The sequence below is a fragment of the Urocampus carinirostris genome, chromosome 15 (genome assembly GCF_059441175.1).
Source record: "Urocampus carinirostris isolate Australia breed hairy pipefish chromosome 15, RoL_Ucar_1.0, whole genome shotgun sequence".
Taxonomy (NCBI): domain Eukaryota; kingdom Metazoa; phylum Chordata; class Actinopteri; order Syngnathiformes; family Syngnathidae; genus Urocampus; species Urocampus carinirostris.
The window spans coordinates 24,408,835-24,428,366 of record NC_142363.1 but is presented as its reverse complement, the minus strand read 5'-3'; the positions used below and the strand labels follow the sequence as shown (position 1 = coordinate 24,428,366).

The 19,532-nt window shown below is 38.7% G+C and overlaps 1 protein-coding gene across 2 annotated transcripts; it reads left to right on the top strand.

Moving 5' to 3' along the window:
- The first annotated feature begins 4,168 nt into the window (after positions 1 to 4,168).
- Positions 4,169 to 19,444, top strand: cdan1 (codanin 1). Of its 2 annotated transcripts, none has more exons than XM_088354818.1 (27): positions 4,169 to 4,310; positions 6,111 to 6,724; positions 7,646 to 7,849; positions 9,372 to 9,565; positions 9,634 to 9,753; positions 9,826 to 9,904; positions 10,074 to 10,194; positions 10,269 to 10,378; positions 10,987 to 11,076; positions 11,153 to 11,228; positions 11,300 to 11,505; positions 12,662 to 12,809; positions 12,885 to 13,028; positions 13,146 to 13,312; positions 14,088 to 14,169; positions 14,236 to 14,325; positions 14,474 to 14,528; positions 14,601 to 14,844; positions 16,065 to 16,214; positions 16,284 to 16,347; positions 16,486 to 16,564; positions 16,627 to 16,814; positions 16,944 to 17,051; positions 17,112 to 17,175; positions 18,676 to 18,854; positions 18,942 to 19,049; positions 19,119 to 19,444. In XM_088354818.1, the coding sequence occupies exons 1-27, from the start codon at positions 4,233 to 4,235 to the stop codon at positions 19,218 to 19,220; spliced, it is 3,864 nt and encodes a 1,287-aa protein (XP_088210944.1). In that variant the 5' UTR covers positions 4,169 to 4,232; the 3' UTR covers positions 19,221 to 19,444. The 2 variants fall into 2 exon arrangements, with proteins under 2 accessions (XP_088210944.1, XP_088210945.1); XM_088354819.1 differs by having other exon boundaries at positions 4,171 to 4,310; positions 6,114 to 6,724.
- The last annotated feature ends 88 nt before the right edge of the window (positions 19,445 to 19,532 follow it).

The window sequence follows — 19,532 nt, the reverse complement described above, 5'->3', positions numbered from 1 at the left end:
TTTAGTTAAATTGTTTTTGTAATGGTTTTGTAGTAGTTCTATAGCAGGGGTCTGAAACGTGGTGCCCGCGGGTCCTTAACAACACCTGAGTAGGCCGCGGACAGTTTCGAAAATAGCTCGCCAGTATAGGTAAATTGTAGATTTTCTAGGAAATTTAATTTTTAGCTGGTATGATGTTTTTGTGTTTTAATAAGCCTATGTTAATTTTACATTTAAAGATCACAATCAGGCTAAAACATTGTAACAACATAGTAATAACCTTATAAGTTGTTATTTTAACAATTTGTGTCAAACGGGCAGCCCTTTGCAGAATAAGCTAAAAAAAAAAGTAGCGGTCACCTTCAAAAAAGCTCGTTGACCCTTGTTCTAGAGCAAAAAGCGTTTGTTTTGGATAATTTAAAAATAAGACCTAATAAAAACCGACATGGTTGCTTTTATAGTTTTATAGTGTGACTTAACTAGGTTTTTTCAATACAAATGATTTTTATTGTATCAAAGAGAAGTTAGAATTTGATTGGAAGCCAATCAGAACTAATAATAATAAAGGAAAGCAAAGCAGCAAGCAAAGCTAGTAGTAGAATACAAGTTAGTTTCTAGTCACAAATTCTCAAATATTAGATCATTAGAATGAACCCTGACTATCTACTACTACAAATATTTGGTTGTTTTACGAGTGGAAAAGGGAGAGAAACTATAAGAGCTGAGAATGCGCAAAGGAAATGGGCATATTTTTCTACACTAACTTTGACTGATTGTGACTTGTTTCTTTTATTAGACCACTCTTGAGAAATGATTGTCTTCCCACAACTTTATTTCAAATGGGCTGCGCAGAACAATATTGTTGCCAAATATTTTGATAGCACACAAGCTGTATGCATTTAAACCTTACATGTTTCTCTTCAAACGGCGTTCAGTCTGCCAAAAGGCGATTGGTCTCTGCCTTAATTAACGCTCCTTCGCGGGCCTCCTCAAAGATCCTGTTTCGCACCTAAATTAATCTTCATATATCTTTTAAATGGGCTTCAGTGTATCTGAGGTTAGGACAACAATACAACGGCTATTTTGATGAGATCATCTTTTTTCTCTTGGTTCATTAATGTAGACAAGTGGCGTGCAGTTGTGACCTTAGCATATTTTATTTGTCAGATTAGAAAGGGGTTGTACCTTTGCAAGGTACTTTATTGATTTATGGTGACATTTTGCTATTTATGACCATTTGTTTAACTGTATTTTTTCCCATAATTTATGATTGTGAATATGTGGGTTTTTGATCTGTGATTTTTTTTTCATGGGAAAGAATGTATTAACTGTTTATTTTTCTTTTGCATTGTATAAATTTGTAATTATTTATGTTATCATTTGTATCATATGTACAGTGATTTCTTTCTGGTATTTTGTTTGTTGCTTTTTTTCTTTTTAAATTATTTTGTATTTTATTTTTATAGACTGGTTATGAATAAAATACTCATTCCGCATGCATATCAAACAGTTGTGGTGTAGATTTTATCCGTAAAATATTTGTATCAATTACTGTAGTTCTAGAGTATCAAACATATGGCCCATGGGCTGTATCATGTCCCTAAATTTATTTAATCCAGCTCGCCAGACATTGCTGGGAGAAGCACAAGAGAAAAATGAGCGACAATGAAATGAAATGATCTGCATTTATATAGCGCTTTTCAAGTCAAGACTTCCCAAAGCGCTTTACAGTGTGCTTCACATTTCCCAATAGCGGCCGTGCAGCCATGTAAGGCGCTAACCTGCTTATTGGGGGTGTTAGGCGTTCAGTGTCTTACCCAAGGACACTTCGACATGTAACACGGAGGAGCCGGGATCCGAACTGCGATCGCTTGATCCCAAGACGAGCGCTCTACCTCCTGAGCCACTGACCAGCATTTTAAATATGTCCACTGGTTGTCGCTAAAGCCACTCGCCACTAAACCACCCACTCTAGCTACATAAGCTGACTACCAGTTATCAACAAGAGAACATTTGAGGAAACGCCCAGCCGATGTTATTTGACTTTTGACGTTTAAGGCAATGTGATTGGATGTCTCTCTTAACTGAAACATTTTCTACTAAATTGTGCTTTTTATCCCCAGCGATTGAAAATTTTAGTTATCATGTGGATTTAAAAATACAAAATTAAAATTAAAAACCCTGGATGTCGTTTCAGAAGTTTAAAGAAGCTTTAGCTCCTTTCTATGATATGAAATCTTACTGTGAAGTTTCCCCCCAAAAAAATTAAAAAGCAGAAAAAAACTTGATTCATTAAATCGATCATTTAACTTCATCCTGACATCTATGTCAAAAAGGTACTACAAAAAATGTGTTGTTATTGTGGTGTCTTTGTATTCCCCATACAAACTATATTTCCCTTTGCGCACATGGCCTATATTCAAATAGTTTGCAAAAATGTTCTGTACTTTCTTTATTTCAAAACCAACTTTTATTTATTAAGATATTAAATTTCATGCAATAAAACATTTCAAAACAATGCAAATTATCAAATTTAGTGCACAAAGGGAGATACTACTTTGCTATTACTTTTAATGAGATTTCATTTGTAAATGAAAATATGTATTATATTTTGAATTTTTCAAAACTAATTGGATGAAAGGTTCCCTTTATAGCAGGGGTGTAAACTTAAAATGTGTGAGGGTCGACTATTCAGCCTGCCATTCTTTGAACAGTCTTTAATAAATCCACCCTCCATGAAAGGTTTGTAGTGCTTGGCGATCAGTGTCGTGACCTCGTAGCACGCCTTTGTAGCATTTTCATTTGACCCACAAAGTATCGTGATAAAAGTGCTGCTGTGCCGTTAAAACAGCTTCCAGTTGTTTCACCTTTTCTCAGCGTTTGTTTCCAGTTAGCTTTTTGTCGTCAGCATGTTTTGTCTGGCAGTTCATCTTGACATTATATTCTTTGAAAACAGCCACAGTCTCTTTGCAAATTCAGCAGACAGAGTTGTTTTAGATTTTGGTGAGAAAGTATTCCAATTTCTACTTGTCCTGAAAGCGGCGGCCCTCACTGTCAACTTACCTCTTTTATTTACAGTTGCTGTGTCGGTGTAGGGTGGGTTAAAGTTCTCACATTAAGCCACGGGCAAGGTGCCTAAAGGGCTACTGTCATCATCTGGTGAAATGCTAAGAAAAAATAAATTACGGTTTAATTTTATACCGAAGTCAACATTACTAGCATGCCACATATTCATCATTTCATGACATAGATGACAGCCAATAAAAATTTGATCACGGGTCATAACTGGCCCCCGGGCCGGACTATGGACATTACCTCTTTATAGGATTAAATGGTCCCTTTATAAACAAATAGAGAATGAAAGATAACTTACTTGTGCAAAAAATTGCAAACGAGGAAAATTGATTGGCCATTGTTTTACACACGTATTGCCAAGGCATAGGATTTAAGACTCCCTAGTTCTGGTCTGGAGCCTTCGCTCTGAAAATGCTGGTCTACTCGTGATCCCAAGAGCCAAGAAGAGATCCGCAGGTTTGAGAGCGTTCTCCATTCGGGCCCCAGTCCTGTGGAATGCTCCTCCTGAGATTCGATCTGCAACCTCAGTGGAATTGTTTAAATCTAGGCTTAAATCACACTTCTATTCTATAGCATATGAATAACCTATTTTTCATTGTTACAATATCTGTGTATTATTTGTTATTGCAACATCCATTGCAGCCTGGCCATCGTGGAAGAGGGATTACCTCATGTGTGGTCCCTTCTCAAGGTTTCCTTATTTTCTTATGTTAAGGTTTTTGAGTTTTTCCTTGCCATCATGTAGGTTTTCATCAGATCAGGGGATGGTGCAATAATAGTCAGTGGTTTGCAATAATCTGTGGTCTGTGCAGCCCTTCGAGACACTTTGTGATTAAGGGCTATACAAATAAACATGACTTAACTTGACTTAACTTAATAAGCTAGAAAGAAAAAAAAGAAGAAAAAAACACAACCCTCCTCTCCGGAATGGCCTCTATGTCTCCATAAACCATTTCAAAATTATGCAGCCCCCGACTAAAAAAAATGCCCACCCCTCTTTGCTGTAAAGGTTTGCCGTATAATATCTTAAAATAGAGATAAACTTTAATCTAAACTTTAATCTTTAAATCGGAAATAGTTGAACCGGAAGACCACGTCGGTAACGTTTGTGCGCATGCGTGTACCATGACCCCGCCCTCTTCCTGTCAGTTCATCCGCCGCGCAAGTGCCTCCTCGGAATGGCGGCTCTTTTGGAATCGCTTCTGGCGAGGAAAGTGGATTTAAGAAAGGTTTTGGAATGGCTGACGAATATCCAGGTGGGTCGGAAATAAATTATCGCTCCTTTTGTGAAACATTTAGCTCAGGTGTGGCGTCGTACCGTTCGTCTGAGGGGGTGACATGAGGACATTGCGGATTGTAAACAAAACTTTTAGCTCTGCAAGCTATTCAAGGTACCTTTGAAGAGCGCGATCAGTTTAGTTGCCACTGTTATTTTCGGTCCCAAAAGTAAAATAAAATATTATAAAATGTCTGTTGTTACATTTACATTATTATCTAAACTACGCTTAACAAAAATGAGGCGGATAAGGGGGTGTTAGCCTCTTGACCACTCATGATCGAAGGTGTTTGATTACGTGTTCATATTCCTGAACGTACAGCTCTTCTGCTTAAAGCATTTTGTTGTATTTTTTCTTGCTCCGATAGGGTTAAATGTTCACTTTCGAGCAGTGTAAGAACTTTTAATCCGATATTTAGCTCTATGGCATGTAAAGGTGTATACAAACCTGTCAACCTCAGCCAATTGTTCCCCTTATTAATGATTGCCATTCCCCCTATTAAGCAATAACAAACCTTTCAAATACAACGTGGCAGCTTTTTACTCACAGCAAAACAGACTTTTTTAGAATCAGAATTATTTGTGTAGACAAATGTATCTCATTTACTAAAGAAACAGCACAAACTATTGTTTCAGAATGGTTCAGATCTTTCCCGGCTTGCAATAAATGTAGTGTTGCTTGTTATACGTAGCAGTGTAGGATTTCTATATTTTATATACATTTATGTAAAATCACCTCAGTTAACTAATGTTCCCCTATCCCCTCAGCCTTTTTTTGCAGTTAAACATACTGCATTGTCCAGGACTTTAAATTAATAAATATATGTCTCATTTATTACTGGAAGCAAATACTAACATGAAAACAAAATATTTCTTTATAGAATATGATTATGTGGAAAATAAATTGAATAATGATTAACAATATAATTAAAATGATTCTTATGCTAAGGTCAATCAGGAATGTCAGTAAAAATATGAAAATCTTAACCTTAAATATCTGAATCCAAGAACGTAGGTTTCACTAAGTCAGAAGAGTAGTGAGCTTACACAACCGAAATATTGTGCTCCACAATAAAATGGCACAAGAGAATTTCTGCATTTGTAACTTTGTGTGATGCCACAGGATCAGCAGTAGAGATGAAGTGCTTGGTCAATAACACATGTGATTTGCTTTTCGCTACATTTTCCATGTTTTATGGCAGTTTTAAAATTGTTCCCCAGATCATAAAATCCATTAGCAGCAACTTTCACATCCTTTTTGCACGGAACGCAGAAGAAGAAATGAAGACGCTTCTTGACAATTTAATCCATCCACTATGACGGCCTTTGAGATTCCCTTTTCTTTTTCAACCTGATCCTTAGGTATTTTCATCTTGTCGGTTCTTCCATGCATACTTTAATGATTATAGCTGGTTGCTTCTTTGATTATAACACAATATCCTGACTTCGAAATATAAAGAAACGGATAACTTAAAGCATATTATGCTTTATCGGCAAGGCCGCAATACGCATGAAAAATGAATGCTTGATCGAGGATAACATTTGCTAGCGTACCACAACAATATTAGCAATCTAAGATGATGGCGTCTTCTACCAATGACTGAGATGACCGGGTCAAAGCCGAAATGACCAAAACAAGTTAAAAAAAAAACTTTTTTTAAAAAAAGGTTCCCATACAATAATTCATATATCGCCACAGTGCACACAATTTAAAATGATCAAGAAAAGGTATGAAATATGGGAAGCACGTTTAAGTTGACATATATGTATTTTTTCTTAGCAGGACAATGACAGTTTGACCTTCAGTAATCCAGAACCGACAGTTCACAAGCACGAATTTATTCCATTCCTGCTCAATTTCCTACGAGATCAGAGCAGCCAGGCCCTCACCCATGGTCCTTCAACCCCTGCCAAGACCCCAAATCGGAACAGGACTGCTAACTCATCGCAAGACTTTTCCGAGAGGAGGGCCTCCAGGTCAGCAGGCAGTGGCTCTCGTGGCACCAGCCGTGTGCAGCTTTTCTGCCAGACATCATCCCCTGGATCTGAGTCTGGCCTCAGTCAGGTTAGCAGCCCATCCTTTTCGTCTGGATGGAGTTCGACACCCAGGACTTCATGTTCAGATAAGAGGCCGAGCAACAGGATCAGTCTTGGGGACTACGTTGTGTCTTCTCCGGAGCTCCAGAAGGGCCGCAGGAGGAGCGGGAATGGGTCTGGGAGGCACACTGGAGGAGGACGAGCGGCACATCATATTGATGACAACGTGAGGAAAACCGGCAGGGGAGGAGGCATTGGCGGGACCTCAGAGCAGGTTTCTCCTTTGTCTGTTGGTCCACTTAATTTCAACAACTTGGACGATTTCCCACCAGTTGGCTCGTCATCAATTACTCAAAAGTGAGTCCTCTTCGATTCCGACCTCTATTTTTTAGAATACAGAAATATCTTGTTTTTTACTAGGTTTACATTCCAAAAAGAACAAGTGATAGGCAAAATCTGTGATATAAAAACCTTCATTTTGTATCTATTAATATACAATTAAATGTTGTCACAATTAAATATTCACAAATCTTTTTTAAAGGCTTAAGCATTTGTTTAACAAATAGTACCGTATAGAACTCTTTTTTTGCAAATAACTACTATCAAATAATAACAAGCAGGGACTCCGTTTAGCCAACTCGAATGCAGATCACAATGTACGATGCAAATCTGTAAAGTATCTAAACCTTATTATTATACTTGAAAAATGGGTTTCCCGGGACTCATCACATTTTATTGTATTTTTTTGTTTTTTAGTGTCTGCCAGTTTGAATATTTAACTTGGTTAGAATAGTCAAGTCAAGCCATTTTTATTTGGAAAACCCCTAATTACAAGAAGTATCAAAGGGCGATAAAGAAATCAGACCATTACAGACTATTATTACACCATACCCTGATCTAAAACCTACACGAGGGCATGGTAAAACTAAAAACCTTAGCATGAAGAAACCTTGAGAAGGGACTGCTCATGAGATAACACTCCTTCCAGAATGACCAGGCTGGAATGGATGTTGCACGGGTATCAACAAACGATACATAGACATCGTCAACATGAAACATAGGTCATTCATAAGCTATAGAATATAGGTGTGCTTTAAGCATGTATATGCATATAAATAAGAAATGGATTACTTGTTTTTAAACAGGTTTTCATTTAAATAATAAAAGAAAATTGTAGAAAATGTCAAATTATCATGAAACGTTATTTGTTATTCCACAAAAACAATCAACAATGTTCATAATTTTTATTTTTCTATTATATTATTATTTGCCTCGTAGTGGAAGTAAACCATCCAGAAGAATAAACCCAACACCAGTAAGCAGCGAGCGGTCAAATTCCAGGCCAAAGACATGCTTCACCTCCACACCAGTTACCATAGCTCCAAGCTCGCCTCGACTTGAGGTGGACAGACCCAACAAGTCACTGACAAATGTCAGCCCCCACAGCCTGATGGAAGAGAGGGAACTGCTCAAGAGAGAAAAGTAAGTACACCTTCTTTTTGTGACTTTTGTTTTACTAGACGCTCTATGGGTTATTATTTAATGGGTTTTGGCATAATTATTGAATGAGTGTAATGCAATTCACAACATTTGTCAAGTCACATTTACTGTATTTATTCAAGTTCAACGTGCACATTTTTTTTCCTAAAAATAACTCTCTTTGGATGCGTGTCATAAACGAGGGGCGGGGTGACACGCTTAGATCGCTTATTATTTGCAAAATGATTTATCAAGATATTGCTGACCGCTATTGCAAAACATTGAACACAATCCCATCTTTTGACCCACAAGACACAGTGCATTTTTAGTAACACTATCCAAATCAATTGCATGGACGATCTAAAATAAATAATTTTCGAAGGGTCTTGCGCAGAGGGGAGGCATATCTAAGAAAATGGTATTCAATAATCAAATGCGTCATCAACAGACTGTCAGACGGTGCCTTTTCCGAGAATTCTTATCATCTGCTGGGATGTATTTTTAATTGATTCTTATTGATGTTTTAGCTAAGCCTTGGCTCTTCGTCTGATCTGTAACCTACATGAATAAAAGGAAAAATTCCAAAAACCTTAACATGAGGAAAATTGTGAAACCTTGAGGAGAGACAGCACATGAGGTAATCCCCCTTCCAGAATGACCAGGCTGCAATGGAAGTTGCAAAGGCATCATCAGACAATACACAGTCAACAATACTCATAAGTAATAAGTGAAATCATGCAAAAAGTCTAGTTGACACCAAAGACAAGCTTATTGTCTCAAAATCTCTGCTTTTGCAGAAGGTTCTATATTATGACATGTATCAGGTCCAGGTGCCGATGTTGTGCCGAGAATTGTCCCCCCGCCGAGAGTTGTCCCCTCTAGTGGGAGCGCATACAAGTCACTCACACTATGTCACTAAAATCATAAAACCACTTATCTCACTTTTATTTCAATTTTTAGGAATGTGATAGCGAAAATGTCACTAAAACCATTTCGTCTCGCATTTGTTGGGAAGGTAAAAGAACGATAATGCACATTTGTTTATTTTGCCTTTTCTTCCCACTCACTGGTATTGAAATGTTATGTGCTGTACCAAAAAGCTTATTACGCTGAAATGAACTGTCACATTATCAACAAGGAGACGAACGTTTCTGATTTCTTGTCATCATCAAATGGGATGTAACGCATGAATAAATTGTATTCTACCTGAACAAACACAAGTCGTGCACGCTCCCGCTAAGGGGGACAATTTTCGGCGGGGAGAGAATTCTCGACACAGTGCCAGTCCAATGGTTCAGAAAGATCCTCTCTTTCCCGGGAAAACCTATATGTATGCTCAATCTGTTAAATATGAATACAGATGATGAATTGTCTGCATACTTTTGGATTTGTATGAAAATCAGACAAATCTATGTGATGAAGAAACACATGCACTTTCAAAACATTTTTGACACATTAAAATTATTTTAGTGAGTATAGTTCTTTTAATTATATGACTGGTGTAATGCTTTTCTCCCTCCTCCAGGTCTAAAAGAGCCCAGCAGAGATGCTCTCCTCCGCCAGCCTCAGAAGAGTTCTGCACGCCAACCAAGTCCGAGGTTCGAGCAGCTGCATTTAAAGTGACGCCTGACCAGCAGACACCCTGTCCGGAACCATCCCAAGTCACCTTAACCTCTGACCTGGACATGCTGGCAGAGCTCTACTGTGCTTGCATTTCTGGTACCTGAACCTCAAAAGGAATCATAAAAGCAAAACACGACAGCAAAAGTTTTTGTTTTTTTTCGCAGAAAACCTGGTGCCAAATGTTTTCCTGGAGCTGTTTTTTGTAATGCAGCTGCTAACATCTCAATCTCCTCACACTCTTGACAACAATAGCGAGGAGGAGAGTGTGTGTTTGTCAAACTCAGGTAGCTGCTTTGTTATTTATGGGTCAGTTTTTGGGAAATTTTAACTTCATTGTTTGGAATAATTTTTGATAGATGTGCTGGAGAGACGTTACCTGAGGACGGTGCACAACTGTGTTTACTTTGCAGTGAAGGTGCTGGAGAATCAATATCAGTAAGTTTGAAGTCATACTAACACTTAATGATAAAAGGTTATCTTTAGGTAGCATGGTCCGTGTAATATAAATATCACTTGAGACCTATTCAGAAATTTGACTTAATAAAATTGATCAACACTCCACTTCACCTTTTGTTGGTGGCATTATTTTTTTTGTTTTTTATAGGTTGTTGGCTCATCTTGACAAATGCACCTTACGCCTTCTGGCTGAGAATGAGAGAGTGGCGTTATTCTCACCAGGACTCCGGGATCGTCTAAATCAAGCTCAGGAAGGAAGTAAAGCTACGGTATAACCATAAAAATAATCTCTTCCATTCGTGAACTGACAAGAGATTCATTTTGTTTGCCTGATGTCTTTTAGCTTTCTCCCTCTATTTCTACATTCATTCACTCGGTGCCCTTCCAGCCTGCAACGGATAATCGGTCCAACTTCTTTAGCGACAAGGCCTTCCACACCTTTAAAAAACAAAGGTATTGACTAGTCTTTGAATAGCTTGCTTAGATATTTCACATTCGGGAATAACTGGATTTTTATTGGAAATTACTTGAAATTTCGCTAGGGCCGTATACAGAAACTGATTTTCTTTTTTTTTAAATGTAATTTACAAAGAACGCCAATATGCATTTGTTTGTTTTTTCAAACAGACAAAAAAACTTTTAGGTTACTTATTTTTAGTTATAATTTTTTAAAGTAATACTATCATTAATTTTAAATCTAAATTATGAGTTTTTTTCTTTAGAAATTTATAAAAGATCTAAAACTTACCAAAAACATTTTCACTTATGCTTGGCCATTGTACAAACACTACCTTTTAAATATTGCTGAACTATCATACAATTATTTTTTCAGATTTTTTTTTATAAGTCTTTTATTACATGTTTATCCTGGAGAGCCACGTCAAATCTTGTTAACAATAAACACTGTTGTACTAAATGACAATGAAAATAATTGTGCTTCTAAAAAGAGCATGAATAATATTTAATATATTGTAGGGGCCGCTGAAAAAGGGTTTGTGTTCTGCAAATGGCCCCAGACCACCTCTACATTAAATTATTGTATTTTTTACCTATTATTTCAGAGACATTTTTTACGAGGTTCTTCGAGAATGGGAGGACTTCCACAAAGAGCCTGGGTGGATCTTCGACGTTGCCCTGGGGAGTCGCATTAGGCAAGACAAAGTCTTTAGTGCTACTTTATTTTTGTGGAAGTTGAACTTACAGTTTTTAATTTTTGTTGGGTCTCAGAGGAATAATGAGTCATCTGACTGCTGCTGGAAACCACTCTCACTTTGCTCGTCTCTTCCTAAAGCAGCTCGTTCAGGTAGGTGTACTAATTCACTGTATTTACCGCGATACAAAACGACTGAAAAGTTCTACTTTCTTATTGGTTAGATGTGCAAAGGGCCCAGTGCTAGGAACTCAACCAGTGACACCCCGGATGCAGACCTGCTGGGCATGTTGGGAGCCGACGGCCTAGGCCGTTTGAAACGCCTGGAAGAGCGTCTCATCCGGCCTCAAGGTATAGGCGGTCCATGCCCACCGCCATCTTTTCCTGGACATCAGGAGTTTTTCCGAGACTTCCTACAAGCAGCTAGTTGGTAAGACTGATGAACATTGGACTAGAGCCCATACACCTAAGTTATTAATATGAAAATTTCGTACTGTAAATCCCGGACTACAAGCCACTACTCTTTCTACATTTGAATAACTTTGGCTTATTCTTTTTAGGGTTTTTTTTTCGCGAGGCAGCTGCCCAGTAGCTCGCTTATAACTGGTGAGGATCAGTGGACTCCAAAATTGTAATTAAAACAAATCATCGCAAGGGCACGTGGCGGGTGACGACGCAATGTGATTTCTGCCTAGTGCTCTGAATATCAAAATAAAGAAATTCAATGAAGCACGGGTAAACGGCAGGAGTAACCATGACTCCCTTTATAGCCAAATTCCTCTTCATCTAATTAGTGACGTGCATGAATAGATGAAAAAGATTCACACTGTCCCTATGGAGTAAAACCGGATGCTGGCAGAATCAGCAGGGAAGTGTACAGTACAGAAAAATAGCACATTGTGCCGCGAATTAGAAATTGTTTCCAAACTCTGTCCGCAGCTCTCAGTCTCAATCAACTATCGCAGCAGTATTAATTACAATTACAATATCAATTACTAAATTTGCATTAACGCATACACAGGAGTATGACAAAATGTGACCGATATTCAGCTCTCCCCTTGCGCACATAGACAAGGTGATAGAGAGGAGACCAATTATTGCTATTACTGCATAAAACTCAATATACATGCTGACATTAGTTACTAACTAAGGAGGAGTACACGATTATTATCAGGCTCACAGTTATTGGACTGATTACAGCCTAATAAGAAGTCAGTTTGCAGCAAGATAGGAAAAACATACCTGATAATTTGTCACTTGTTGCCACCCTAAAATATTGAATCATTTTAAAAATTTTATTAATGTTAGAAATGGATGTGAATGATTTCATTTTCATAGCCATTAACCTGTTGCTTAAAGATTGATGCGGCCTGTGCAAAAACAAAGTTGAGTATCTCCTCTAATTTGCTAATGCAGCTTGTAATTTGGTGCACACTGTAGTCCGGAATTTACAGTATTTAGTAAATTTAATTACATTATACTAACACATATTCTTTCTTAAAAAAATGTGCCATCATGATTGTTTATTTTACCATTTATGTTTCTGCTGATTAGATTTCATTGTAATTGCATTGATTCAATTCCAGCTGTCAGCTGAACCAGCACTTGCAGGATAGCTTGTGTCAGCAGATCCTTCAGCTGGACGACGTCTCCATCTTGGGTCCGCCCACTCCGGTCGGAGAACAAAAAGAGGAGAGCGAAGAAGTGGGTGGTGACGGGGACTTGGAGCATCAGGTAAAGATCCACCTGAATGCCATGAAAAACATGCATAAACCATAAAGCTGACTGACCTCTGCAAACTTCTGTCAGGACGAGAAACAGCGCTTCACCTCGGTGCTCCTCCTTGCTCGACTCTTGGCTAAATTCCTGGGATTTATCTCTTTCCTGCCTTACCAGACCACAGAGAAACCATCCAAAGAGATCCAGGAGGCAGGGGTTGTCCTACGGAGCAAGGTGAGAGTATTGCATTGGAATGTTCCACGAAGATATAATGCATGGCATAATATTTCAACAACTTTGTTTAAGAAGTGTATATAATACCCACCTTGTATTTTTATTGAATATGATCAGAGCGTTCCTGTGCTGGACGTGTGTAGTGTGATGAGGAAGAGCATGAGGCACAAGCGCACCGTCTTGACTGTTCCCTGGGTGGTGGAGTTTCTCTCCATGCTAGATTTCACAGGGCCATTGCTCCTCAGCTATCGTGTCGTTCTGGGCATGCTGTGTCTCCTCTACAGGTATTTTTTCATGTTGCAAACGTTTAAAAAAAAAAAAACAATATCCTATGTTTTGTCTATGGATGTTTGATACCACTTTTTTCTAAACATTGCCCATTTTTGTATTTCTCTTTATTACCGAACTACTGATTTTAAAAAGGCCAATAGAGAGCAGGTAATACAAATATTCGCCACCGCCGCGATAAGATAAGGCTGGTATCAGAGCTCAAGGTAAGATCGAGCCTGGAAAAATCCGACCAAACCCGGCCCAGTGGGTATTTGAGGGGCCGAGCCTTAAGCAAACCAGAATTTTCACATTTTATTTGTTAGGCCTTTTTTTGTGAGGAGGAAGGCTTCCCCCTCACTGGGTTTTTAAAATTACCGTATCCACTGATTATTGTTGACATGTTGAGCATGCACCAAGCCCGTGGACGCAGGCTGCGTTCCACGACAGGGGGACGACATATTGCGTGAATCCCCCACAAAGAAAAATAATCTTAAGAAGAATGACTGATGCATAATTAAAAAAAAAAAAAAAGAAAAGTCAGTGAGAGAAAGATGCTTGAACCCGAACTAATGATTGACATTTTAGGACTGACCCTAGTATTGGTTTCGAGATCGGCCTTGGGTTTGAGTTTAAGATCTTATATCTAACCAAAGCTGATACAAATACTAGGATTAGTACTCACCCATATTAATTATTTTCCCCTTTTTCTTATCATTTTTTTTTACAATTTTTGCCGCTAATATCTATATGAAAAAAATACATCTTTTTAATCTCTGCACACACCTTCAGGAAAATGATTCTGAGCAAATGCAGCGAGACGTCCTATCTGAACAAGCTGTTGATTGTGTCTGTACTCGGATGGCTCTTTCAGGTAATCACCCCTCTGCTATATTTTTAAATAGCTACGCAGGATAATAAACCTTCCTGTCTTGAACAGATTCCGGTGATTCCCGAGGAGTTGTTCTTCACTAATGACTTCATCAAGTTAGCTGAGCTGGAGGAGGGAAACGGCAACGCTGCAGGACTTGTAAGTGGGGAAGAGAATTCCTTAGGTTCTGTAGTTAGACCGGATTGTGGGGTTTATTACAGGAAAGGTATTTGTTGTAGTTCAAGAAAACAAATCGGTTTCACTATGTCTGCGGACTGGATAAATGTCTTAACTCTTTACACTACAGGATAGCATCCCCCTAGTGGACCAGCAGCTCCTCTACACGTGTTGTCCTTTTCTTGGTTAGTACCCAATCTTCCCGCCCTCCATGATTCCATGCTTTGTATGTAAACATTTTGTTTACTCTTCACCAGGAGAATTCCGCAAGCTCCTCGCTGCTTTTGTGTCGGGAAGCAGCGCGAAGGGCGGTGGCATTGTCCGCAAGATCACGCCAACGTCAGCGGAGCCCCAAAACGCGGCTGGCGGTGGGAAGCGGTCACATCAGAAGCTGCAGGCAGACCTAGAACAGGCTTTCTTTCACAATCAACCGCCATCCCTGCGCCGCACGGTGGAATTTGTGGCCGAGCGGGTCGGCTCTAACGCTGTCAAACACATGAAGTTAGTATCACACAGTTTGAATAACAGTTAAGCCTTCTTTTCTAAAATTAAAGAGTCCAATTCATTCTTACTTGTTCCCTTTTTTTTTTTTTTTTTTAACAATTTTTACATTATTTTTTTTTAGATAAAATAAAAATAAAGTAAGTAAAAGGAGAAAAAAGCAACAACTAAAAAATTACTTTTGCATTTTGTTAGTCTCGGGCTAAAGTCTAAAACCCTTTTTTATTTATTTTAAAGTTAAATGTACAGTGGTCTCTTTAGCCCTCTGAAAATTTTTATGATCGAGGGTTATACAAATAAAGGTTACTTGACTTAAAGCTTTTTATCAATGCTAATAAAATTGGTTTGCAGCCGTGACTAGCATTATTAACTATGGACACTGTAGGTGGCGATGGCCATAAACATGGGTGCCACTTACATATCTTGCCTTCGCTGACCACTAGCATAGGCAACAAGCACAGTTGAATGTAATAATTAGCAACTTTAGTTCCTAATGTATTACATCTAGCAGCAGTCGGTCGTTCATCCATCCATTATCTGCACCGCTTATCATCTGTAGGGTCGCTGGTGTGCTGGGGCCCATCCCAGCCATCTTCGGGCAGTGGGCAGGGGACACCCTGAACTGGTTGCCAGCCAGTCGCAGAGCACACAGGGACAGACAATTAGCTCGCTCATTCACACCCAGGGACAATTTGGACCGGCCAATTAACCTGACAAGCATGTTTTTGGAATGTGGGAGGAAACCGGAGTGACCAGAGGAAACCCACGCAAGCATGGGGAGAACATGCAAACTCCACACAGGAAGTTCGATCTCATGACCCTCAGAACTTTGCCGCTAACGTGCGCCGCCGTGCTGCCTCAGTGATTCAGTATTATTATTATTATTATTATTATTTTTTAAACAAACGAGGGTTACACAATTCATGTACCATAGCCACATACAAGCTCGTCCATTGTGGGTTTATGCAGTTGGAAATTCAAATCAATTAATCATTGTAAAAAATATTTGCAAATATGTAGCTTTACAATTAATCCGTGAATCAACACATAATGAATAAAAAACATTAGTACATTAAAATTAATTGTGTTACCTTTTTATATATTAAAAAAACACTGATAATCGTGTATTTCCAACAGATGTTTTTTGCAAGTTGACGCGTGTTTTATTTGAATCTTTGCACGTGTTTTATTATTGTACATGCCATTTTTGTTGTCCATAGGGCAACACTAGTAAGCGAATTGGTGGAAAAGGGGGAGAAATTGCTCAGAGATGGACTGGAGTCACCCAAAGCCGACCTGTCCAAACTCAACGAATCTATCTGCGCTCAACTATGTGAGGCAGGACTCGATGCTCTGAGCAGAGCCACAAGGTAGGAGTAAGAAATAAAATTGTTGGTTCATCATGTCCTCATTTGATCTCTGCTTTTAATGATCTGCAGATTTTGTTGCGAAAAAAGCCCAGAAGCCATACGGATTTTGCTCCCTGAAGAGACCTCTCCTGCTGTACGTCACAATGTACACTATGTGAATTTGACAAATATCCACTAAGACTATAAAGATTTACTCATCCACACAATCAAGTACTAGTATGTTTTTGTATTGTCGTAATGATTTGATTTGAATATTTTTAAACTGTTTCAGGTGCTGGCCACATCTGAAAGCATCACCGTCCACCTTGCCACGGAAAAAGCTTGCAGCTGGCTCTCGGCTAACATCACAGGTATGCATATGGGCACAATCGTCCAATGCCAAACAATGAAATTGCTCGTTCGTATCATGCAGCGCTCATCCGGCGAGAATGGAAGAGCAGGTATGAGCGCGTGACCAAGAATTTGAACGCCGACTCGGCAGACGAGTCGGCGCCCCCTCTTACGCCCAAAAGAAATCAAGTGGGTCCCAGGCTGACGTCCTGCCCTCCCAACTGCACACACAGCGCCTCATTGCCTTCCGACGTCCTCATTGCTGTCAAGGTATGACATGCTGAACACAGATGACTTTATCTGTGACCTGACGTATGGGTTTTTGATAAACCGCACATAAGCTGTTTTTTTCTAGGTAATTTAGGCTAAGCAAAGGCAATTAATTGATTTCAATTAAAGGACATGCTGAGCGTGGCCGCCGGCCCCAGGGTGGACGAGGAGCTGCCGAGAGGCACTCAGCTCCAAACGCTCTTCCACAGAGTGCGAGAGACACTTGTCTGCAAAAAGGTACAATTACAAAAACACAGCTATTAGTTTTCAACACCTTTTAACATCCTCTTGTTTTAGTTCCAAACAGCCGTCTCAGAGCAGATGCTGCTCAATTCGACTGTTCAGCTGGCCTGCAAGCTGGGTAAGCTTTAAAATAAGGGAAGGTACTTATTATTCATCGCCAAAGAGAGGTAAAAAAAAATCATTCATGTAAAAAAATGTTTTTTAAATAATAAACTTTCATATCCACATGCATTTTGTAAAATACTTGTAGATATTTTAGAAAATAAATGTAAGAAATTATTTTTCATGACATGAGTCTCACCTAAAGACAGCTGAAATGTCTGCCATCTTGCTGCTACGGGTAACTGCAAAAAGTCTGAAAGGTGAGAAGCGAAATAGTGTGGTTTGGTCATTCTCAGTCTCTGTAGTTTGTGCTCTGTAGCACTCCACTACACAATGCCGCAACTTCTAGTCCTCAAATAAAACACATTTTCCCTTTACAATAATATTCTAATTTAAAAAAGATAATGGCATCCCTTTTGTTGTTCCTTATTATGGCTTTATTTTTAGTAAACAGAATTTTTTGTTACGTTATTACAAATGTATTAAATGAAAAACGCACCCAATATACTGTAAATACACAAAATAATACAAGTCAAGTCATGTTTATGTGTACAGCCCTTAATCACAAAGAGTCTCAAAGGGCTGCACAGACCACAGATTATTGCAAACCACAGACTATTATTTCACATAAAATATAGGTTATTCATATGCTATAGAATAGAAGTGTGTTTCAAGCCTAGATTTAAACAGTTCCACTGAGGTTGCAGATCGAATCTCAGGGGTAAGACACCACCGGGGCCCAAATGGAGAACGTCCTCGAACCTGCGGATTTCTTCTTGGCTCTTGGGATCACTAGTAAACCAGCATTTTTAGAGCAAAGGCTCTGGACCGGAACATAGGGGGAAATTTAACCTCATGTGCGGTCCCTTCTCAAGGTTTCTTCATTTTCCTCATGTTGAAGTTTTTGAGCAGGAGCTTCTTGATCTGACTAAGACACAGAACCTTCATCATCTGGCCGCCGTTGTTTTTCTTTGCAAAAATGTAGGAAACATTGACAAAATCTCAGTTTGCTGAGAATTGATCGACTGACAATTATGAAACGTTTTAAAACCAAATACACTACTGTGTTCAAGATTTGCCATGACGAGTGGTGTCCCGGCAATAAAGTGACGCTCAAAATAATACTAGATTGACATTTTGAATATGTTATAGCATAGAATAATATTTAATATTAAAAAAAAAATCAAAAAATATTTTTAAATTAGAGTGCATCTTTATTTCACTCTTAAAATACTGAAGCACTGCACATTCTTACTTGAAATTGCATCCTATTAAAGGTTTTTGAAAACATTAATGTTAAAATGTATCTCGTTTTGTATGTATTTAAAACAAATACTAATACAAGCAGAGATTGAAGTGGAATAATTAAATTAAATTATGAACTCAAGTAATACATACCACTGTTTTTTACATGGTTTTTATTCGGTCTATTTGTTAAAATTGTTGTTTTTTTCCCCTGTATGAGCAATTTGTCATTAAGAATCATGTAATTAAATAAATACATCTATGTGTCCAGTGTCTTCAGAGCTGCCTCTGGCTCCCCCGACAAGCGGCGAAGATGCTGATCCTTCCGTCAGAGCGCTCTTGGAGCAGCTGAGTGAGCTTTGGCAGCAGGATGACAGTTGCTGTTCGCCCCTCCACCTCCTTTTCACCCCGCTAACTGTTACCACTGTGCTTCAGGCTGGCGACAAGGAGGTAATACATCCATTGTATTTCTGAGTTTATAGAAATATTCCATTCTAATTAGTATTACTGATATGGTTTTTTTCACATTTATTTTAGTGGGACAACTATTTGTATTTGGTGAGGACACTTGTAGACAAAAGGTTGTTATCCAAGGATGAGCTTGTATCTCACTGGTCCAAACTGGCAAAGCAGACCGTGACAGCGGTGAGTGTTGTCAGATTTTTTTCTACACCAGTCCATCATTCTTCTGAAATATGTTTTTTGCTACCTCAGGAACTGTTGATGAAGTTTGGATATGGCAGTGCTCCCTCAACGCTTTCTAGTCAAATAGAATTTCTGCAGCAGTCTAAACTCACGGTAGAGGGCGCCACCTGACCATAAAATCTACTTCCCAACTTCCCCTGTGTTCTGGACATCTCGGAAATGAGAATTAAATATACAGTAAATCTGTGTATTTTTTTTAAACGTATTTTCAATTTAGCACTTTGACTTTCTATGCTGCTCGCTTGTTTTTTAAGCAAATAAAAAGAAATATTTTGTTACCAAGTGTACTCTGTAATGAAGATAATAATAAAGAACTCTTTCTAATATTAACCTCATATTTCTGTTATTTTCTAATGCACGAAACAGTGGGGTTACTGTAAAGTGTGTCCATGTAGCTAACCAAATGTTTAGATTAGACGAGCA